The sequence below is a fragment of the Cheilinus undulatus genome, linkage group 13 (genome assembly GCF_018320785.1).
Source record: "Cheilinus undulatus linkage group 13, ASM1832078v1, whole genome shotgun sequence".
NCBI lineage: Eukaryota > Metazoa > Chordata > Actinopteri > Labriformes > Labridae > Cheilinus > Cheilinus undulatus.
In genome coordinates, this window is record NC_054877.1 from 6,076,183 (window position 1) to 6,100,444 (window position 24,262).

At 38.1% G+C, this 24,262-nt stretch overlaps 1 protein-coding gene across 7 annotated transcripts in view; it reads left to right on the forward strand.

The window, feature by feature from the left end:
* The window catches only part of LOC121520144 (rho GTPase-activating protein 12-like), a 109,165-nt gene extending 100,388 nt beyond the window's left edge, over positions 1-8,777 (forward strand). For all 7 annotated transcript variants that reach the window (XM_041803450.1, XM_041803451.1, XM_041803452.1 and 4 more), the window contains 3 exons: positions 1,987-2,121; positions 2,688-2,793; positions 5,980-8,777. In XM_041803450.1, coding sequence (XP_041659384.1) covers positions 1,987-2,121; positions 2,688-2,793; positions 5,980-6,154 — 416 coding nt within the window. In that variant the 3' untranslated portion in view covers positions 6,155-8,777. The remainder of the gene's footprint in view (positions 1-1,986; positions 2,122-2,687; positions 2,794-5,979) is intronic.
* The last annotated feature ends 15,485 nt before the right edge of the window (positions 8,778-24,262 follow it).

Genomic DNA, 24,262 nt, shown 5'->3' on the forward strand with positions numbered 1-24,262 from the left:
CTGGCAGTGATTTTCAGATAGTAACTGATTTTAAAACGTGGGAGATCATAGAGTTTCAACCAGTTTTTAACTTTGTAATTCTTCGTACACACAAACTAGACAAGTTGACAAAACTGCAAAACTATACACCTGCCAAAAACGTGATCAAACACAACGTAAGAAAGCTGTAAATCTACAACAGAGGTTGTGCTAGACTTTTCTGCTGTCATTTTGATGTATAGCATCATGAAAATTCTGTCATAACATTTAACAATTTTTTTTTTTTTTTAATTACGAGTTATTTTTGGGCTTTATAATGCCTTATTTGACAGAGGAGGACAGTGGTTAGAGTCGGAAATGGGACAAGAGTGGGGAGAGACATGCGGCAAAGGGCCACAGGCTGGATTCGAACCCAGGCCAGCCGCGTGCATTGGTTGCTAGGCCATCTAGGCCGTGTTTTACAACTTTTAATTTTAAATTTCCCTTAAATATTTTCAATCTAGTATGATTAAATATGACTTGATTAGTAGTGCTCATTTTATCTTGCACCCATTTCTAAACTTATATTTTATAAAAGGACAATCTTTAAGGTCATGCATTTTAATGGCATGGAGAGACAGTGACAGTGACACAGTGACAGTGAAGCACAAGTCCTGTTCACAGGCAAGCAAATAGGAGCTGTGCCATTTGAGATTGTTTACTGTTTAAAGAATATTTTCAACATTAAGGTGTTATAATATAAAGACCACAGCAGATATACAAGTTGTTAAAAGGCTGGACTGTGGAGCCCTGGATTTCTGATGCTTATGCAACATCTGCACAAATAACAACGTTAGCCTAGTCTATCGTTCAAAGTTAGAAACAGTGCATTCAATTTGAGAAGTCACAACAATGAAACAGGAAAGTACATCTCACTGTGGCAGTCACGTCCTCCTCCACCAGGTGCAACGCCTTCATCTGCAACAGTGTTTGGAACGGCTGACCATGTCAGACTTATTTAACTGCTATGATTATAATAGTGATAAAAATGAAATACTACTGAGTTACTGATGGGTAATAATCTTTTATTGACTCCTATGTTAATAAGAATAATAATGAAAAGTAGTATAAAGGACTTTCCTTGGGCTAAACCTTATTAATTTAAGCAGACCTTTGATATAAATACCACAGAGTGCTTACCAGCTGCTCTCATCATTTTTTGCTCTGCAAGAGGCTGTCACTCTTTTTGTGATAAGTTAAAAATTAAATACAAAGAGCAAATTATTTCCCTGAAATGGCTGTGTCATGGCTTAATCTCTATGTGGCGACAGTTCTTTGCGGCAGGCACACACAGATGTATGCAAAAAGATTAAAAAACAAACTATTTATTCTGTCCACAGTTTTAGCTACCATTTATGACACCATGTCCACAGTTTGTGAAACGTGCTCACTGCTTTAATATCTGTGCAAAGATGAAGCATGCCGACCTGCTTTCACTAATCGACAGTGTTGAAGTCAATGATAGAGCTCACAGGCTACAGGGCTCTTTATAGATTTAATAACCTCCTTGATAAGCCATGTGTGCAAAATTTAAAAGGTCTGTGCATCTGTCTATGTAAGTGTACTGAAACGCAGGGCCATCCTTATTATTCCATCTGGCCAAAATGGGCAGCCTTCAGAACATAATACTTTTTTTTGAAAATATTATAGTTTAATTCTACAGATATTATAACTTTGTTCTCTTTAACTCAGATTGTTTTTCAGGTGATCTATTTACTCATCAAACAGAAAGATCCTCTGTCCTTTAAAAGTAGTACTGGCATTAGTATGATTTGAGACTTCACCGAGGGTTGAATCAATGTCCCTGAAACTTTATTTAGACTCTGTTCCTGGAGTCAGGATGAAGAGTTTCTCCCAAGGTCCTGTCTCCTGGGGAAATTTCCTGCCACTATAGTTTCCTCTGATGATATAATCTGTAATAAATGTTTCTGAACATTCCTCTGACTGATGTTCTGTGTTTGTGTTTAGATGAGAAGGTGAACCTGGCAGATGCAAAGTGGGAGGACATCCATGTGACCACTGGAGCTTTAAAGATGTACTTCAGGGAGCTGCCAGAGCCTCTCTTCACCTACGCCCTCTTCCACGACTTTGTCAGCTCCATCAGTACGTGTTACTCGCACAGCTGTAGAAAAATTAAAGATTTAAACTGCATATGTTAGAATGTGTATTATGCTGCAGCCCAATGTGGATGCACTGTTTGCATTACTAAGCATTAAGAAGCAGGAGAAAGAACAGAAATTAAATGCCTGCAAACCAAAAACCATCCTTTTGTTAAAAACATCTCCCTAAAGCACATAGTTATTCACTTATATAAACTCACAGTGGACTGGTTATATCTTAGATTTTGTTTTTCCTTAAACGTGCTCTTGTTTTATTATCCAGATGGTGCTTTAAGGTTAATAACTCTTGTGGAAAACCTCATTAAATCTTGCCTTGACTGCAGATGATCTAGAGCCCCACTAGGACATTTAACTCATCATTAAGTAAAGATAGCAGTATCTAAATGTATTTTATTTTACTTTATCTATTAAAAAGGGGTACCATGCATGCAGGTTTTAGCCATGGTTGAAAATGGACACTGAATGTTTTATTTTGTTAGAAACTACTATTATTAGAGCTGTACTGATTGTTCTTTCAGACCGTGAATTGTGTTGTTTTCCTGTCTGCAGAACTTGCAGAGTACAAACATCGAGTTCAGGCCATCAAAGAGCTGGTGAGACAGCTGCCAAAACCCAACCATGACACCATGCAGGCTCTCTTCAAACACCTCAGGAAGTAAGAACAACACTGTGTCTTATTCCGTTGATTTCTTTTTCTCCTCAGTTACACAAAAAAAAACAGAGAATATTTATCTTTCTTCATCAATGAAAATGATGCATAATAAACAGATCAGGGCTGCTGTGACGCACAGATAATTATTTAACTTGATGATTCATCTGTTGGTTTCAATTTTATATTTTTCAAGGTGGTGTAGGCAGAGGGTTTTAGGGGGAGAAAGAAGGCAGGCTCATAATTTGTGCCAAAGGCCCCATTAGTGGACGTTTATTTCAAAAGGAAACTAGTCAGCCAATAGACCGGTTGTGTAAAAAGATGATAATAATAACTATATATTATCTATCCATCAGCACAATCTATGACAGTGTCATCAGTGCACCCTGTTCGGCCATCTTAACGAGCTTAAACTTAAAGGTGAAATTTTGTTTTTTGGTATAATGTATTACTTTAAATCTCAATGTTTGACAGGCATACACCGACTTAGAGCCAACCTTTGCACACCTGCCTGTATCCATATGATTTGACAGCACAATAAGAATTTGAAATTATATGCAAAAAACTAATAATGCTTTTTGTCTTATTTCAAAAGGTTAATAATTAAGTGGACCCATTTATCCAATCCATACTGTGTAATTTCCTTTTACTTATTCTGTCCAGACAGCATACAATGTAGGTTTCTAAGATGAACTGAAAATAAGTCTGCAGGTCAGGACGTAAAACAAAAAGAACAAAAAAATAATAACCAGGAGCCAGCTCTGTCTATCCCCTTTGTTTTCTGTTTGTCTGTAACAGGCACTTGCATTAATATGTGCATTTTAAAGATATGTTAAAGGGCCTTACTATAAAGTATTTGCTGACCATTGGCTGAGACAGGCAGCAGGGATAATGGCTATTACAGCTGGAGGAGCAAAGATACCACCCAAATACTACAAAAACAAATCCTCCACATTCCTGTCAAATTGGTGATATGTTTCTAAGCTTTTTAGAGCATAATCACTATGAAACATCAGAAAATAACATCTAGTTTCAACATCAAAGGTTCTTCCAATCCTTGAAATTTTTAAGAAAATTCTTCAATTACACTTCTTTATTTTAAGGCCATAAAAAGCTTCAAAAAGTCTTGTTTTTACTTTTGAGAGGTCTTAAATTGTGGAAGGCACTTTGCCTAAGTTCTTTGTTTTCTAGGCATGTTTATCTGATTTAAATATTTTTTATTTTTTAAGCTTACTGTGTATGATAAATATCACAGTACATTATATTGATAGAATGGAGACAATAAGTGTGCAAGAAATCATCAAACTTGGTTGTGTACCAAATTCTCACATTCCCTTCACTTTTGACCTTTTGCTACACAAAATATGGTATCAACTTTTCTCGGCTGTGGTCTTTAAAAGTTCTTCTAAAGTCTTGAAATTTGATTTTTTTTTTGTTTTTTTAAGTGTGTAGTGTGTATGAACTGCTTTGTATGAAACTACCTGCACTCATTTTGGCAACTTCTGCATCCTACCTGTCTCTACAATTGTCTGACCAATAATATTCTGGTCAGACAGGAGATCATAAACCAAATAATCCATCTACTGACAGTAGGGTGTCAGCTAGGGCTGAGCAAGTAATCAAAATAAGGGTAAATCACAAGATGGCCTGCCGCAATTTTCAAATCACAGAAGGTGCAATATTTCTTTGACCTGAAATTTTTGTTAAAATAGCAGTTTTAAACTTATATTTTGCAGCAGAGATGCTATGCATGACATATCATGCAATCATTCAAGTTCCTTTTTCAGAATAGTCTAAAAACCTACCTTAATTTTTGTACTTTTTTCTTTTTAAATATGACAATGACAAAAACCCTTCAATGCTACAATTCATATCCAATTTGCAAAACGAGTCAAAAGCATCAGAATAAAATATTTTTAAAAACTGTTCAGCTTTTTTTTTTTTGGAATAAAAGAAAGTTAAGGAATAATCACATATCAATCACAATCGCAATATTGGAGAAAAAAAATGCAATTAAATTATTTTCCAAATTCGTTCAGCCCTTGTGTCAGCCCAACACGAAACAAGCAAAATGACAAGAAACTGACAACAAAACTGTTAACGTAAGGACATCAGGCTAACTGAACTCATCAGGTCATAAATCCTGGTGTCTGTTCCTGATTTTCGTTGTCTGCTGCCCACAGACTTTGTAGAACCATACCTCACATAGCACCAGCATTTGGCCAAACAAACCCTCAAAACACAGGAACCAAAACAGGTCAAATTTCCCATGGTACTTCAAACGCATCACAGCCTGTGCCATAGTCCGTCTTGTACAGTACTTAATACATATTAAAGAAATACATCCTATTTTTATTAACTCACCTATTTTTATCACAAGCTGTACACATCTCTGACAATATATAAAATAAAACAATAGAAAGCCATATTCTCTTTGTTGTAACAGATCTGTTTGTTAACATCAGTAGAATATGTCACAGGAAAGAAAAAAAGTACAGTTACACTTCTGGTTTGTGCTTTTCAGAGTAAAAGCTCAGTTTGGCTTTTCTGTAGAGAGACTCATTTCATTTGTACAGAATGCTTTTATTCTGATATTTTTTTCAGCTCAGTTATCAGTCAAGTCACTTAAAGGGAGATTTATTGGAGTAAAACATGCAAAGATTAAAAGGGCTTTGACAGCAGAGTACATACAGTGCTTAACAAATTTATTAGACCACCCTAACCCTAACCAAAGTAAGGTTTATGCCACAGCTGCCCTAAATTAACAGCATCGGTAATTACCAAAATCATTTTCTATGTTTCTGCAATGGTTAATACACCAATATGTAGAAGCTCTTCATGATGCTGGATGGTCTTTGAGACAAATATGACAGGTGGTCTAATAAATTTGTTAAGCACTGAACATGAGTAAAGACATGCAGCACATGTGGTATAAGAGCTGCAGCTGTCACACAGCAAACACAGACCAAGTCTGAAATGGACTTTAGGCCATTTAGGGCTCAAACCAGTCCATTGGTTTTGTATTGAAATGGGTTCTACCAGTGCAAAAACTGCATTAATAGACAAATACCCAAGTTTATACTTTTTTACACTTACATAAGTTCTGCATATTTTGAATGGATAAAAAGTTAATTCCCGTTTTGCCAGCTTTGATTGAGTGCTAATCTATACTATGTCTAACTGTCCCTTCAGGGTGATTGATCACGGAGAAGAAAACCGCATGACCACCCAGAGTGTAGCCATAGTGTTTGGTCCAACGCTACTCCGGCCTGAAACAGAGACCTGGAACATGGCGGTCCACATGGTCTACCAGAACCAGATAGTGGAGCTGATACTGCTGGAGTATGAGAACATTTTTGGCAGGTAGAAAGATGCCGGAGGATGAGCTTCTTTTATTTTTTTCTCCTGACGCAGAGCTCTTCCTAACCCAGCATGGCCCTGCCTAAAACACAGCCCGGCTTGGCCTGGCATTGTCCAGCCTTGGCACGGTCCAGCCCAGCCCGGGAGCTGCTTCTTTTTCTTCATCATCTCAAAACATCCTGTGGTCACCGGCTTCTCCAAACCTCGTGGACCAAAGCATCTAAAAAAACGTCACAACCCAAACAAAAGCAGAAAAAAGCGACCAAAAAGTTTTAGTCTCATTGCACTTTTCAGTCTTGTTTTCTCCTGCAGCTGTTTATGTGCCACTTTACTGCAAAGGTGACGTCTTCCTGTCTCAACACTGGATTCCTAAAAATAAATACGGGCCGAACAAGCTTCTAACTACTGCACAGACTGACTGAGACCAAAGGAGCTGCAGAGGAATAATGAGCCTCTGCAGCTTTGATTACAGAGGAGGCGTCAGTATTGGCTGAGTGGAGGTGGAGGTGCCCCCTGTATGTACTGTACTGTATATTTTAGAACGCACTGGGAGGAAACCAAACTGCTGAGCTTTGCTTTTGGCATTTAGACACTAAGAGAAGAAAACACATAGAACAAGGAGAAGAAGGGAGGTCTTTTATTTAGGAACTTTATGTTGTAAAAGAATATTTTCTGCTTTCTAGACACGTTACTTTTTATAAAAAATGTTTTAGTCCTATTACACCTCTTCATCCCTCTGAATCTGCTTTTAGGGCTGGGCGATATGGTCCAAAAATAACTTCTAAATACTTTTATAACTGTCTTTTTTTTAAGAGTATTTTTTGGCCCTTTTTCAGAAAGGACAGAGTCAGAAACTGAGGAGAGAGAGAAGAGAATGACATGCAGGACAGAATGGGCTTGGACCCAGGCCCCGCTTTGGGGACAACAGCCTGCATACCGAGGGAACACAGGTTAAGGATGTTTCTCTGCAAATTCTTTCACATCTTAATACCACAAATTGTAATTTCGTTTAACTGTCTAGTCTGAAGTTAAGTGCACCTTCTGTAAGCCAACTTCACACTGTAACAGTGCAATGTTGGTTGTAGAATCGGGTGCTTAAGTTAGCAGTGCTAGCACTGCAGACCTTCGATCCTCTTTGTAGGTTAACATCCACATTCCTCATTTATTCCTCAATATGTTAGTTTAACCTGACAAAGCCTCTGTACAACTTTTTCCCTGTTTTCAAGAGCAAAATAGTGCTAAACCATGCTGTTCCCACAAGATGCTATCAATGCTATTAGGGCACTGTTGTTTACATTGGGTTATAGAGGGCTGTGGCTGCAAGGCTGTAGAAGTTAAAACAGCCACAGGGGCTGTTACAGTTTAGACAGAGCATTTAGTCAGAAGTAAACGGCTTGTTATTCTGGTGCTGACTACCAAGGGATCTGAAAATCAAATGCTATTGAAGCCTTATGGTACCGTTAATACCAATGCAACAGAAATAGAAGTCCTGTACATCCAATTTTGTGCAAAACTGCAGAAAAACTCCTACACATCATCCAAAAACAGTGTCAACACTTTGGTATGTGTTCTGCTCTATGTTCTACCATGTGTTTCAAAATGATGAAACCTCCATAATTTCAATGATCTTAGGTATCAGACAGTAATGACAAGTGGGTGAAACAGGCAAGGAAGCCCATGCTTCTCACCAGTTCCACCCACTTTTCCAAATGTCACCAGTCTATTATTGCAACACAGACAGTGTGTAGGAGTTTGCCTGTCATTTTTGTTAATAAAAAACAATAAATAAGCCAATAATGGGCATTGAGGATTTCTGTTTTTGCTGCCATCTTATCAAACAAGTTTCAGTATTGTTTGAATTTTTTACTACCAGTTAAATGCCTTCAAATGAAATAGAATAAACATGATATCTCCCCATTTAGCCTAATCATTTCAGAGAGATTACTTGTGGTTAATAAGCATGTTACTGTTAGTGGTTCTCTCTTTGAGCAATCTTTTTACTCAGCTTTAGGCCTGCCATCTATTTGTTTTCTTATATCAAAATCAACATGAACTATGTTAGTATAAATATGATCATCTCACCTTGTATCTGATGTAAAACTGGATCTGTTGCCCAGCCCTTTATTCCACCCTAAACACTCCAACCATGGTCCTCTGAACACATACAAGCTTATTGTTAATCTGTAATATATACTAAAGCACTCCACCTTCTCCATTTGGCTTTAAGAACAAACCATCTCGCAGCGGTGAGAATATCAACTTAATAAATAAATAAAGGTACTCATCTGTGTCTTTCCTCGACTTGTGGACAATAAATGTTCAGATATTTGAACACGACAATATCAGTAAATCTGTACAGTGTTTATTTGTGTGCATGTGGACGCGGGGAGGGGGTGGACGGATGGATGAATGGATTTATGACAATGTATTGTACAAACAGTAAATAGAAATATGTATGCCTGGAGTGTTATTAAGAGGGAGAAATCACTATTTTGTGAGTGCTGTAAAACTAACAGATGAGCAGAACAAAAGGATGGACTAAAGGATGTGGGGGTTTATCTGGATTCAGGTAAACAGAGGACTGTGAATTTCACTGTTGGCTTTAACAAACTGGAATAAAGACCTCTAATAAGAGACTTTCCACTTGAGACATTCTTTGTATTCTTGTATTTTGTGTTTGTACAGTTAGTGTAAAGTGTAGTGTATCAGTTTACCTGAATTTTAAGTGTGAATATGTTAAAATAAGTAAACAGAGTAACTTGGGGAAAGACAAATCAATATATTGATATTTCAAAGTATGCAATGGTTCAAAATTTGTTTTTTAACTACTTTAGTCTTTGACATAGAATAAAAAATATTTCTTATAATTTACTGTAGTCATATCGTAGAATAATTAAGTAAAGATACTCCATAACAGACTTGTCTTGCATGTCATAATTTTTCAGTTTAATATTGACTTATATAATTGATTTGACAATAGATTGGTTCCATTGTTTCATTGCTCTTGAAAATATCTATCCCTGAATAAAGACATGAACGTGGTAGTAGACATTTTTATGGAGCAGTCAGGTCTCAAACAACCTAAAACGCTACAAGAAGGTATATAAGTGTCAAAGAGACTTGTTTATTCTGTTTAATATAGTTGAAGAAAGAAGAAACTGAGTTGAGCGAGACCGAAACTGAATATCAGTTGGGTTTTCAGACAACTTTCCAAAGTCTTAATAGCTGCTATTACAGCTTTAAGATAGCCTCAGGATAAAATTAAAATCTAAAAGAACACTAAAATCTGTATTTTGTGGTATGTGCAAAATAGAGATTCAAGTGAAGACATTTTACTTAGCTGGTGCTATAAAGAACAAAAACAGTGTCTCTCCTTCATTTAGGTGTCACATAAATCTAATGAGCTAGAAAGGCTTTTCTCTAGATAACAGAAATTCATAAAATACATTTTATATTACCTAATGAGCTGTACCTTTTAAATCAGTGTTTTATTGTTTAAAAAAAAAGATTAAAGTTTGCAGACACAAACCACTAAAAGAAAGACAACCTGTCTTTCCTTATTTTGGCTGTTTTACTAAATATAAGGAGAAAAAGGTTATGAAAATACATAATTCATTCGTTTTGTTTTTTTCATCAAAATAAACATAATTTAACGTTTCTGCAAATGTCGTTAGTTTGTTGTTTGGTTAAGGTGTTAGCTATAGCTCAGCTAATGTTTTGTCAGAAGACTTAGTTTTCTTATTAAAACATATAAAAGTGAGTGCATATCAAGGCAAAGCTTTTTAGGGGACCAGTCAGAGATCAACAACTGAATCCAAGCTTACGCTAACGTTCGTTAGCCTAGCTTCTAAAGTCAACCATCCTCCACCACGAGGGGGCAAACCTTTGGCAGAGACGTTTGAACCTTGAAAACGGTGAGTAACGTTATTTGGTTTTATTTTAATGTCTTAAGCTGTAATTCCAACAAAAATTTAAAAGTAAAAAACCAACATTGAGCTAGCAGAAGCCAAATCTCTCTTTTGAGAAATGAGGAAAATACATAAAAGCAGGTATTTTAAATTCGTGCTAAATATGTTAGCATGCTCCAGGAAAGTCTTTCAGGGTAGAAATATAAATAGTTCAAAGAATTACATCATTTATTTGCCAGTTAAGTAAGTTTGACAGACAATATCCATCCTGAAATAACAACACTGAAATCAGGCTAATTCTCTATTTGTAAAGTTACTCAGCAAAATCATCCGTTTGGAGGCTTGTTTTTTCAATTTGTCATTTCCCTTAAATTTTGAGAGTCCATCAGAAACATAAATGATACTGAACTACAGGAGGCATCACTGCAAAAGACTGAAATATTTAGCTTTTATGTTGTATGTTTGCAATCATTAGAAAGGTTAGAATCTCCTAAACTGGCTGTATTAATAAATAACATCTAGCTTAAACATGTTTATTTTCTCTACTTGCTTGCAGTTGAGATTTTCCGGTGGACCTCTATGGATAGATCAGTATCGTATTCTGTCAGATTTTTTTATATTAAAGTCCAGAAATTGTTAAATAGTTTATTTTTTGGTAAAGTGGGTTTCAAATTATGATCAAGACAGGTTTACTAGAAAAAAACGAACACGTAATACGTAAAAGTGGCTTTTGCATAAAAGGAGAAAGCCAGAAAAAGTATCCAGAAAGAGAGTATTAAACTGAATATTTCTAGTAATAGATTTGACTTGGCTGTGTTCTTATTGTTATTGATTAGTTTATTTTTCTTTGCTGATAAAAAGTCTAATAAAAGTGAGTTAGTTTTCATCAAGAAGGACGTTTTATTTACTAAAACTGGACTAAAATGTTTTTGAATTTTCTGTAAGTAAAATTAGACTGAAACTTTAAAGGTTAAAATATCCAATATGTGATTTCAACTAAAATTTGTTGAAATCAAAGTAGCCTTAACCTTGCAAAGCAGATGGATTCTCCCGTTTCCGTGTTTCTCACTGGTGAATCCATCTTGCAAAGCTCCCATCTGAACTGTTTGGGCCCGGTTAGAAAGTGACAGGACCAATCAGCGACAAGGGGCAGTACTTTCAGGTGCGGCAGAGTCGTTACGTAAACAAGCAGCAACAAGAGACTGGTGCAATAATGGTGGAAGACATTAGCGTGGATGCTGCTAAAGCGCCAGTTTATCAGAACTTTGTGACATTTCTTCGTTAAATGAAGAACAAAGAACAGCAGTGAGTCGTTTTCTTTTCAAAAAATGACTAAAGTTGTGTACGGACATGCCTACAGTCACCATGGTTTGCGTTATTCCTCAGTAGCTGCGCACCTCACCTCGGTGGCAGCTACGTCACCTGTTTTGTTGCTCTGATTGGCCCGTAAAAATGTGACAAACATTCATCCAATCACACTCTGAGTTTTTTTCAAATCCTCTGCTCTTTCCCAAACACTAAGTATTGAAGGTGATGTGTGAAATAAATCCATCTGGTGTGTCAGGTTAAAGCAAGCTTTTATTGGTATGTAAATATGAAGGGAATGAGTGTGGCTACCAGTGTTACCAGTGGTGTTGAAGTGCTTTGACTTGTCAGATGACAAGAAAAGTTGTATGAAAACTCAAGTTGATTTGCAAAAACACTTGTTTAGCACAAAAAGGGGCAAAAAGGCGAAGGCATGAGATGTGTACTTATGTTTTCCAAAGGTCCCATAATCTGTTGTTTATTCCTACACAATAGCTGATCAAACTCGAAAAATGTAAACGGACATTGTTTTTTACGTGTTACTTTTTGAAGAGTTCATAATATATTGTAGTTTGTACTGTTTCATTGTATGACAGCAACCTTTTTTCATCTTCATTAGCTACACTCTTACTAGCTTCACGCTCAGGTAGCTTGTGCTAAATCTACCTTGGATGGTTGTGACGTTATGGCTACTAATTAAATCCACTACGGAGCAAATAATTGGCGTTTTTTACTTGCAGGACCCTGCTGTTGAGATCTATTTCACTGGAAGCAAACCAAACTTCTTGGAGGTAAACTTTTGAAGGCAGATGGTATCACAGTAATTTTCAAAGGGCGATTACAATCAAAAATCCCATTAAAGGCAGAATCCGATTTTTCACTGCACATGTTTAAAAGGCAATAAGATTGTTCCACATGGATTCAGATGAGATCTGTGATGTCTGATGTGGGTAAAGCCTTGATAATGGATTCTTTTATCAGTAATATCCTGGTGTTCAAAGGAATGCATTAAGCAGGGGGCATTGGCTTTCTCCCATTCTGCTGTGGAAATATTACCAGTATTTTGACTTTCCTTCACTTTCCCCTGGCCTCTGATGCTACATCTGATTGCTCCAATGCTCAAGATCTCTAAGAAAGCATCTGTGCTCTAAACCTGCACATCAAATCTAACATCTATGATTTCTGTCCAAGGATAACTTTGACAGAACATGCTGATGAATTTTGGGTACAAACTCTAAACAACAGCGTGACAGAAAGTTATCTGGCAAACGCCAAACCTGCCAGCCTCCTCAAGTGTACAACGGCTGTCACACTTGCAACGACAGCTCTCAGGAAAGCAGAACAACAAGTAGAGATAAGACGGCTCAGAAATCTGATATGATGAGAGCAGAGGTGTATTTCTGCACTTGAGGACGTTTTTCTGAAACTCACACACTATTTTTAATGCTTCATGAAAGTTTCTGTCAGAGTTTTATTGTCGTACTCTTAGTGGAGGACAGCAGAAGAGTAGGCTCTGTACAGTCTCAGCACGATACCAACGATGTCGAAAAACAAGCAGGTCTAATGATCATAACAGTGACTGATGTCAGCACCTCATGCTCTCATTTAGAGTTCAGATCGTGTCAGCTCACTCTTTAATCCTGATGAAAAAAACTGGCAAGCAAACAAAGAAAGAGTTGTCTTGTTTTTTTAGCCTTTGATGTTGGATATCAGACAAACCTCAGTGTTTTTGGTTGCATCATTAAATTCCCATCATGTTCAGGTCCGTAAGAGACGCCTGATTTATGCTCCGAAAAAAGGGTAAAACTGGAACTGAAAGAGCTGCATTACATTTTCATTTCATCAGTAGATTAAACAAATTTAACTTTGATATTGTGAGAAATTCAGCTACTGTAAACATTTTTGTCTGTGTAGAATCGCTGGTTAAAGATGGATGTAATCAGGCACAGTTTCTATAAGACTGCTTCTGTTTTAGTTTCCATTACTCAAAACAATTCAGCCACTTTTATTCCACTCACTGTTAAAGTAAAAACTGCCCAATATTGATCCGTCTGCCAGTCAACATCATATCCTTGTCCATATAGTACAGTTACCTTTGTTTGCAGTCAACACTTGAGCTCTATTTCTGTTAATCTAACTGTAATATTTCTGGGTTTGCTGCAAAGACGGATGAACAGATCCTATCAGGAACAAATGTTTCACCTGAAATGCTTTAAGGCAGCGTTACTCAACCAAAGAGCCAAAGTGTTAAAAAATACCTTCGCAAGAGCCACAATCTTAGTAGTGAAAAGTGGCGAAAATAGGTTAAAGTTGCAATAAAAATATGATACAGTGGTGAAATGGTCAAAAAGCAGCAATGAAGTGGAAAAAAAAAAGTTGATTTAAAAATAAGTTACAGGTGGAAAACAGATGAATTTTAGTTATTGTGCTAATTCCGGCATATTTACATTGACGTGTATTTCGAAAATGTTGATTGATGTGCACTGCCCTAATCAGATAAATAAATTCAAATCAATTAAAAATGGTCAAAAAAACATTAAAATGTGGCAAAAAATGAGTATCTGAAATGGACAAAAATGGGAAAAAGTGGCATTTGATGGCAAAAGGCAGCTTAAATGTGCAAGAAGGTGCAAAAAAGGGAACATTTGCAAATAGCAAAAACAAAGATAAAAGGCAAAAACTGGTGTCACAAGTGGTAAAATATTTAAAAAAGGTAAAAAAAAAATGGCAAAGAAAGAGGGAAAAGTGAGGCAAAAGTGGAAAAATGGGCAGAAACTGGAAAAAAGTGGTAAAATGGGCAAAAATGGGGAGAAAAGTTGCAAAAATGATTTTAAAAAATGAGTTACAGGTGGCAAAAATGGTTAAAAAAAACGGTAAAAATCTGGCAAAAAATGAGTGAAAGAGACTGAAATGGAAAAATTGGCAAAAATGGGACAAAAATGAATTCAATGGAAAAAGGAAGCCTGAATGGGTGAAATGGGGCAAAACATGGCAAAAAAGTGGAAAAAATTGTAAATAGTAGTAAATATTGTAAATAGTAGTAAATAGTAGTAAATATTGCAGGACAACAAAAGGACAACATGGTGAAAAAGGGCAAAAGAAGTGGTTAATTTGGACTTAAAAAGCTGTAAAAATAGATTAAAAGTGGCAACAAAAGGGGGTAAAATTGCAAATAAAGGCAATGGAAATATACAAACAAAAAAATAAACGTTCAAAATTTAAGCCAACTGTACAAGAGTGGGGAACAAACTGACTGATGGATAATTTCTGAGGTTTAAGATGACCTTTTTAAGGTTTTCTGGGGGCATTATATTTCAATTAAAGACATAAAAGAGCCACAGATCATCACAAAAGAGCCACACACTGAGTATCACTACTTTAAGGATTTGCCTGCTGTAGCTTGAGTGTCCAAAGCTCAGTCACACTGCAGAGCGTCCGTCCACTACCCTCTGTGCATGCTGCATGGCTCATGTACATGTAGGGTCCACAGCTGAGCATACAAAGGTGATGTTTGTGGGGCAAATGTGACTATGGCTTTAAAGATTAGACAATGATGGAGTGCCATGGTTAGATAGTTGATGGGAAACCCTGGGTTTAGTTGATTACGGAGGGCAGTGCACACTCAAGGAGGCCCATGATCGTTTCTGTGAGATCTTGTGTCTCTGAAAGCTTCGCTGTTACTGCAGACGGCAGGTATGGGGTCCCATGGTCTGCCTGAGTCGTCTGCTCTGTGCACTCAGAGGATTATAAGGTTAAAATCATGTCTTTTTTTTTTTTTTTTTACAGATTTGTTTTTGGGCCTTTCATGCCTTTATTGGATTGAGGAGGACAGTGGATAGATTTGGAAACAGGGATGAGAGTGGGGGAGATATATGCGGCAAAGGGGTCGGGCCAGATTTGAACCCAGGCTGCCCGAGTACATGGTGCACGCCATAACCACTCGACTACCGGCACGCCCCAAATTAGTGTTTTTAAAACAGGTCAGGATTTAAAAGTCATCTGGAGCTGTGGTTCTCAACTTTCCTAGCCTCAGGACCCACAAGTCTGTCTTACAACAGATCCCAACCCCAGTTTCCAAAACATTTTCAATAACAGATATTTAGTTTATTGAATATGTTGCATCTTGGAGCATTATTGGACCAAAACATCTGAAATAAAAAAGAAAAGAGGCAAAACTGACAAATTTTCTACTCTCTTCCCCCATCATTATGCGTCAGTTTTTGCCAATTTTCCAGAGAACTTGTGAAACTACTTCATGATCATGAAAGAAGCCATTTATTGCAAGAAGAATAGATAAATTAGTTTAAATATTGGACAAATGTTTAAATTTACCTAATTTCACAGTAAAAGAGGGTAAAATTAAAGTTACTGATGCATGTCCAAAAAAAGACTTCAGGACTTTCACCCCCATTATTTTTTTCAGACAACTAGTCGTGACCCACTTTTAGGCCCTGACCCACCAGTTGAGAACCACTGATCTAGAGTGTGCCCGGCCTTAAAGGGGACATATTTTACCCTTTTAAGACAAGTTTATATTGGTCTCAGAGGTCACCAAAACATGCCGGGGAAGTCTTTTGCTGAAAAAAAACTCCAGTATTGGATTTTTGCATGTCTACAAACCCCTCTGTTTCAGCCCTGCTCAGAACGAGCTGTTTCTGTGTCTGTGGCTTTAAATGTTAATGAACTGTCTGACTCCGCCCCTGACTCTGCCTCTGGATGTGGCTTAATGCACGCGGCATTAAGCCTGCAGCTGAGACGAGGATCAGGAGAGGAGGGTGGAACTTTCTTCCAAGCAGGGAGGGCCAACTGAACCTGGGGGCGGGGCTAACTCCCCACATGACATCATGAGGGTAAAATCTGAGAACGGCTTGTTTCAGCCCACATTTTCTGAAATGTGGAGAAAGAGAGGGTGGAGGGAATGGATTTTTCAGGTACTTGAGGGGAGTGGACAGGCCAGGGGCATATATTTTTGTTAGAAAAGCCTGAAAAGTGATTTTTGCTTAATATGTGCCCTTTAAGGATGTAATCAATCCTGTGCTAGATGTTTTGTTACATTGTGCACAAGGTGTGTCGCTGTCCAAGGTGCTGATAGGAATCAGATGACAGAGGCACCAGTCTTCTGTCAGAATGTGATTCTGTAACAGTACTGCAAAGAATCTCTGCCTTTATTATGTCCTTATATACTTATAATGATTCAACAGTGGCCTAAAGTTGGCCAACCAGTGTGTGATTTGACGTTACATTATGGCATAACACTCGACATGCACCCACAGAAAGACATGCACACAGGGTTGTGCTGCTGTGCTCCCTGCTCGTCTAGTTCTCCTGTCTTTCAGTGATCCGGTCTCAGCTCTCTGATGTTAGCTCTGAAGTAAAGTAAGAAACCGGTGCGTTTGTGTTTGTTTACTTTATCTTTGTGTTTTTTTTTTCTTTTTTCACAAGTGGTTTAAAAGTTGGTGCAGGTCATGGGAAGTTTTAATGCAAAGGACAGCAATATGTGTTCTCTACTTAAGTATGAAAAAAAGCTCCAAAATAAATAGCTGGTATCTCCTGGCCAGCCTCATCTAACAGCAATGTATGTTAATTTATCTATGAGGAGAGTTCTGCTGAGCTTCACTGCTCCTTTTTCTGTCTGTCCTACTTTAAACTGCTCCAGTTGCAAAGTTTCACCTAAGAGAAGAGGTCAGGACAAATAAGAAGAATCACAGTGAATAGAATCAGCCAATTAATCGTACTTCTACAGACTCCAGTCTGAGTCCAGGCAGAGTAAACGTATTCCTGTTTTGTTCTGCAGAGTTCTCTATGTTAGTTGCAATTGATCATTTTGTTTCAAGAAACAAAACGTCAAATTTTCTGCTAAAAAAAGAGATGCTTAAAGGGACAGATCCTTTTCTCTCTCTTTTCAACAGCCTGAAATACAGACTTTCACTTTATAATGACTTCAAAAGAGAGAAGTAGCTAATCCTCACATTTAAGAAGCTCTAGTCTATGCAGCACGTGTTGGCTGGTGAATGAGTGTGGTTCTGTTAATGCAGTTCATGTTAATGTTGTCATGAATGGATCAAGTGAAGACTTAAGGCACTAAGCCTATGCCAAACATTGGCCTTCCAGTCCCCCTCTGAATTAATCCAGAGAAAAATTCAAAAGTTATCGTTGGCACTCTGTGAAGTCAGGCCATACAGAATGAGGAGAGTCTTCTGTTAACATTGAAATTACACGGTTTTAGTCCCTGCCGCTGCTGGTCGTCCACGGAGAGGCTGTCAGGGCGCCGCCCCGGGCCCCGTGTCAAGCTCTGTCAGCGGGGACAATTATTAGCCGCCTCCCAGAGGAGCCGTTCGCCTCTCACTGCGTCCGCCCCATTTCACCCCCAACCCTTTGTGGCTCCTGCTGATAAGGCCAAGCTGACTCCTGCCCAGTCGCTGGTTGCATGGGAAATCGTGAAAATACAGGCAAAGCTGCTGTCGCCCCTTAGGACTCAGGAAACTGGAATCTAGCTCCTCAAAGAGATTGGACTTAATCTTCAACTGAATCTGAATGAGAATGCTTCAGGGTTTTTATGCTGATGTTATCTGCAACTTTAATTAGCAACCTTTCTAGGAATTATATTTGTTGCGTGTTTGCTCCACTTACTGTGATATACTTACTGTGCTATCATGTCTTTGTAATGTACACGGTTACATGTAGAGATGCTCTAGTTGATGGGGGACCAATTATTATCAGCCAGTTTTTGTTAGAAATGTAGGCCTGCACCAATGAACCAATTAAATTGTTAATAATTGATAATTAAAAGTGTTGGCAACATCAGTTTTTTGTTTTGACATCACATCACCTGCTGTGGCAGGGAGCTTTTTACCAACTTAGGTGGTAATAATTTTAGCATAAACAGGTATTATGAAGAGAAATGTCTTGAATTGATCATGGGAACATGATGAAGACAAGACATTTCTCCTCATAATATCTGTTAATTCTAAAATTAACACTGATGACCTAAAAAATATGTGTTGTCCAATCTCTAATAGAAACAAAGCTTTGTCTGTGGTTTGCTGTCGGACATTCAAGATCCATACTCCGCCCACTCATATGTCGGCTATAATTTAAGTAATAAACTGACTAGTGTGATGAAGGCACAGAGCAAGAGGAACAGTTATCCATTAGTGAATGAGGACCCATGTGACTTGCATTAACAAGCTCATAGCTTGGCCAAGCACTGTCACGAAGGTCGGTAGTCATCACAATATCAATGACCTTCAAATGCTGAGGCTTCCTAACCTTGCAGAGCAGATGGATATGCCTGATTTCTTGTTTCTCACTGGTGAATCCATCTTGCAAAGCTCCTGTCTGAACCATTTGGGCCCGGTTAGAAAGTGACAGGACCAATCAGCGACGAGGGGCAGTACTTTCAGGCGTGTCGGAGTCGTGACGTTAGCAAGCAGCAACAAGAAGCCAGTGTAATTATGGCGGAAGAGATTGGCTTGGATGCTGCTAAAGCGCCAGTTTTATCAGAACTTGACAACATTTCTTCATTAAAAGAAGAACAAAGAACAGCAGTGAGTTGTTTTCTTTTCAAAAATGACAAAAGTCCTGTACTGACATGTCTACAGCCGCCATGGTTCCCGTTATGCATTTCTCTACGGAGTTTATTCCTCAGTAGTGGTGCACCTCGGTAGTGGTGATGACGTCACGTGTTTTGTTGCTCTGATTGGCTCGTAAAGATGTGACAGACAGAACGTTCATCCAATCACCCTCCGAGTTTTTTTTTAAATGCTCCGCCCTTTCCCAAACGCTGTATATCGAAGGTTTACCAGATGGATGTGTGAAACAAATCCATCTGGCGTGTCAGGTTAGGGGTTTCCATCACAAAGATCTAAAAAAAGCTGGTAAATATGTTGCTCCTCTGTGGTAAAATATTTTCCAGTAGTAATAGTAACAGCATTACTGCAGTGAGTTAGTACTGCACTAAGTAAAAAATCCTTCATTCAGACTGTAGCAGTTGGCTTTCATCAACAGTATGACCTTAAAGTGTTTGTTACTGAGGATGAAGGCAGGGAAAGAAATCTTGGACAAATCGTAGAACATCCTGTATATATGATAAGATTTTGTTCGTAAAGTTAATTGATGTAGCAAAACCAGTTAACATCTCATTTTTCTTCTAGTTAAAAAAATGTATAATTTCACTTCATCTTAAAGGCTCTGAAATATCTGTCCTGTATTTTAAATGAGGGAAAAGAAATGTTTGTGTTTAAAAGTATCCAATTCATCGATTAATTGTAAAGAACTGACTTTAAGTCAGTTATTAAAAGGTTTGTTAGTAGCAGCCATAAAGATGTGTGATTGATAAATCTGATTTAGTGCTTAGAGGCACTCTGTGGTTAATACTAAGGTGGGGGCTGAGAGACACAGCGTGTGCAGTGTGGTGTAACTGAAATACCAGCTATTCGCCAGCACATCGGCTCTGCAGGCTGCCAGAGCACGACCTAAAACTTCCCTCCTTAAAACACACAACTTTAACTTTGCAGATGAATGAAATAAAAATTTTGATTTTAAGGAATGATGATGAACAGTGACAAAGGCTTCAGCTCACTTTTTTAGCCTAATATCTGCTGACACTGATATGCCAATAAAATTGTGCATCCTTAGTAAGATATGTAAGTTTTGCTGTTAGTCTCATTAGTTAAAACTATGTTGCTATCCTTGTTGAGACCAACAGGATATAAAAGGGTTTAGTTGGGTGAATAAGGTTGACTCTTGTGCTCCTTTTATCAGGTCATGTTGTCACCTGTAGGAGGTCCTGGTACACTGCAAAGCAAAATGAACTGACCACCACTGAACCAGAAGCTAAATCAAAACGCTGAAATGCCCCTTTATTTGTCATCTGTTCTTGACTTTTTCCACAGTGTGCTACCACACAAAGGGATTGTGCTTGTCTTTCCTTCATATCCAATTTTGTTTGATTTGATATCCCTTTATTTTCTCAATCAGCTGTCTATCTGCCTGTTAAATCAATTAACTGAGTATTTCCTCTTTTATTCAAACATCTGAGTGACAGCCAGCCTCAGGGGGAGGGAGACGTCAGCAGCTGAGGATGGATGGAGAGACATGAGCGGCATCAGCAATGGTGGGTGGTGGCAGGTCAGCACACGCACGCAGTCTAATCTCTTTATCTGCTCAATGAGTGTTTGAGTGTGTGACCACCTCTAAGACACTCCAGTTACATCGACACACATGAAAATGGAGACAAGACCCCCTCTGTGTGTCCCGAGACCTCTCCTGCATAGTAATTATATTCTGCTTGACAAAACCACGCACTCACACTCGCTCAGAGGCTGACAGGGATCCTGCTAGCAGCTCTGCATGATGATGATGTTCCCCACAGTCATTTATGTTGCACACCTCTCTGCTCTTAACCCAGACTCGGCGCTAAGAGCCAGGTGGGCTGAGAGTGTCGACATACACTTCACTTTACACAGAGGCTCAGTGAATGGAAACCAGAGAGGTAGGATGACTTTACAGGCAGTATGAGCTCTTCACACTGAGTAGCTTTGATATATTCAGCTTTTCTTCAAGCACTCAGGTTTTGTACCGAGGGCCCACCCCCTCTAGACTCATCAGAATCTCACAGGTAAAAAAGGGAGAGTGAAGCTGCAGCGCTGTCAAATACAAAAGGCAAAATTACCACAGTGTAAATATGTTGATACATGCTGTTACTTTCTTTGTGGCTCAGTAAATACAATTCTAACTCAGGTCACAGTTGAAGAGCTCATCTGTATTCCACAAAAACATGCCTTTTCACTTAAATGCAGCATATCCAGTCATTCAGATGAATCTGTTTCATCTGCTTTTAACATTTCAGCCTCCACTTAAATAGAAGGGGGTTAATAGTGGTCCTTTTTATGCTATTTTAAACTAGGATGTAGTGATGGTGATGTTAAAAAGTGGTACAGAATTAACATATATGAAGGTTTTTTTATCCTGTTACTTTGATGGGAAGCTTCCTCGATGCTAGTTCAGTCAGTCGACACATTTGTAATTGTTCAAGCGTTTATCTCTGCAGCATTGTAACATTTGTTTGGCATCTGACTTCATCACTTCTTAGATTTATTTTACATAGAGAGATAACATCTTAAACCCTCTGTTGGAGCCTATAGGTGGATGCTGGGGTGGAGGTGGGTTGAAAGTGAGAAGAAGCAGAGCTGGCAATTGCAGTGCAGAAGGAGAAACTGGAAATCCTGCAGCTTAAGGAGACCACTAAAATGAGAGGATGTTTGTCAGGTGATTTGATTATGATGCACTTCAGCCTGAAGTACCTTGCAGACATCACTTCATGTACCTTATGGGTAGATTCACTGTAGTATTTGGTGCACGAGTTCTTTGCAGTGGAGAACTTCAGATGGGGGGCAGGAAGGGATTTTTGCATAGAGATTCACTATTAAGATGTCAAAGTTTGGTTTAGTTTATGACTCTGCCAACTGTACAAAATGTGAGAAAAAGAGCTACCTATGAGACCCAACAGTAGTGCCACATTCAGGCAAAAGGAAAAATAAATACAAGTTTAACAAGCTCACAGAGAAACGGCAGCAGACAAAGCTGGACGATTGGAGCAGCACATCCCTTGTGTATGGCCCATTTTGCACAAAGCGGTCCAATTTGTTTCAGAACAGTTTGTATTGGTTTGGCACATGGGAGAAAGAAATGTTGTAACTTCTGCGATTTGTAAAGGCCATATTGTCATGTAATCTAATCTGGGATTAATTTCCCAGCCCTAGTACAGATTGGGCTGTCTCTCTGACCTTGTTTTAGTCTGGTTTAGTTCTTATTTTTTTAACAGACAGTTCTTGGTGCTTGTGTGTCACAGCCTCATGATTTTAATTATAGTATCCCACAAGGAAGCATTGTTGGACCCATTTTATTCTTACTTCACATGCTACCACTTGGAAATATCATCACACAACATAATATCAACTATCATTTATATGCCGATGACACCCAGTTGTATCTCTCTATTTCCCCTGATGACCCCTCTTCTTTGCACTCTCTCACTGCTTGTATCTCTGACATTAATGTATGGATGAGCAAGAACTTTTGAAAAACTAAATGACAACAAAAGTGAAATTCTGTTAATTGGACCAAAAGAAAAATGAGAGCAACTACAAATACAACTCAGAGGTTTTAACCGTTACATTCAAACAAGCGCCTCAAGCTTGGGAGTGGTTTTAGATTCAGATTTAAATTTTAACCCACATTTTAATAAGGTCATAAGTACATCTTTCTTCCATCTAAGAAACATCGCCAAAGTGAGACCTTTTTTAACACAAAAAGACGCTGAAATTTTAATTCATGCTTTTATTAGCAGCTGTTTAGATTATTGTAACTCTCTTTTTACCAGACTACCCCAAAAGTCATTAAAAAAATACAGCTCATTCAGAATTCTGCTGCAAGAATTTTAACTAGAAAGAAGAGAGTTGAGCATATTACCGCTCTTTTAAAAACTTGCATTGATTTCTTTTAGAATCAATTTTAAAGTTTTTTTAATTGTTTTCAAAGCTGTACATGGCCTTGGTCCTCCACACATCACAGACCTCCTTTCTTTTTATGTCCCTAACAGATCCTTTAGGCCCTCGACTGCTTCACTTTTAAATGTCCCATGTGGGACCCACACAAGCACCGGGGAGAGAGCCTTCTGTTTTCATGCCCCAAAACTTTGCAATTCAATTAGTATTATCATTTTTAATCTATGGTTTTGTATTTATTGACTTTTTATTTATTTTTTGTCTCTCCACTGTATTGATTTTATTTCCTCATTTTGTCTTATTCTATTCCTTACTATATTTTGTTCTCTTTGTCTTTTATTGATCTTTGCTGTCTGCCTGTTCCTTGTAAAGCACTTTGGGCTACATGTCTCATGTATGAAAGGTGCTATACAAACAAAGTTGAGTTGAGTACATGTCTTAGTCTGCTCCTCTCTGTTCCAGATATACGCCAGTTCTATATTCATCGTAGGCCCCTGCAACAATGTGCCAATCATCATAGAGCAGATTGCAAGAATTACAACACATAAAGAATCCTACCAACTTCAAAATACAACACAATCACTATATCAACAAGCTTATCACTCTATCAACTTTATGTCCCATGGTCACTGGATGATCAGAGGATTATAGAAGTAATACTGAACCATGGAGGAAGAAAAGTAAATTTTCATTGTAAGAAAACATAAACCTTAAAACCTCAGCCATGGCAAAATAAAAACAAACCAGGGTAGTATCAAAGTAAACAACACATTTACTTCAGAGAGAAAAAAATAACCTGTTGTTTGCATACTATTCTCACACTGGACATATTATTGTGTGATTGTGCAATTGCTGTGCAAACTTGTGATTCCAGAAACCAGCACACCTTGACTCGCTGGCTTAGCATGCAGCACAGACTGTGTGGAATTTATGAGTAAGGTATTATTATCTCTTGCTTTAAGGAGAGCATCATAGAAATTGACTTATTTAGCACTGGCCTGAAGGCAGAATTAAATTTTGAGATACTCTGTTTCTTCTGTTGAAACATCCTCTAATTTGCATCCCTGATGGAAATTATGATGCCGTTTAACAGGGCCTTGAAAAGTCTTACTGCTCTTGGCCATGTTTGCTTTGCCGGCACTTTGTTAGTTTGTTTTTTTTGGTCTTTTTGTAGTTTTCACTCCATCATATTGACAGCAAGGTTAAAACGACCTTACCACACTGAACCTTTTCAGTTCATTCATGCTTTGTTGCTACTGTTGTCAAACTCATTCCTTCAGTTGGGTAAACTCAGTTTTTGCAGTTTTCTTGTACAGAACAGGCTTTTTGCACTTTTTGCCTGGTAGATTTGTTTGAACTGTTAAAATGTTAATCTTTAGGAGGCTATCAAACTAA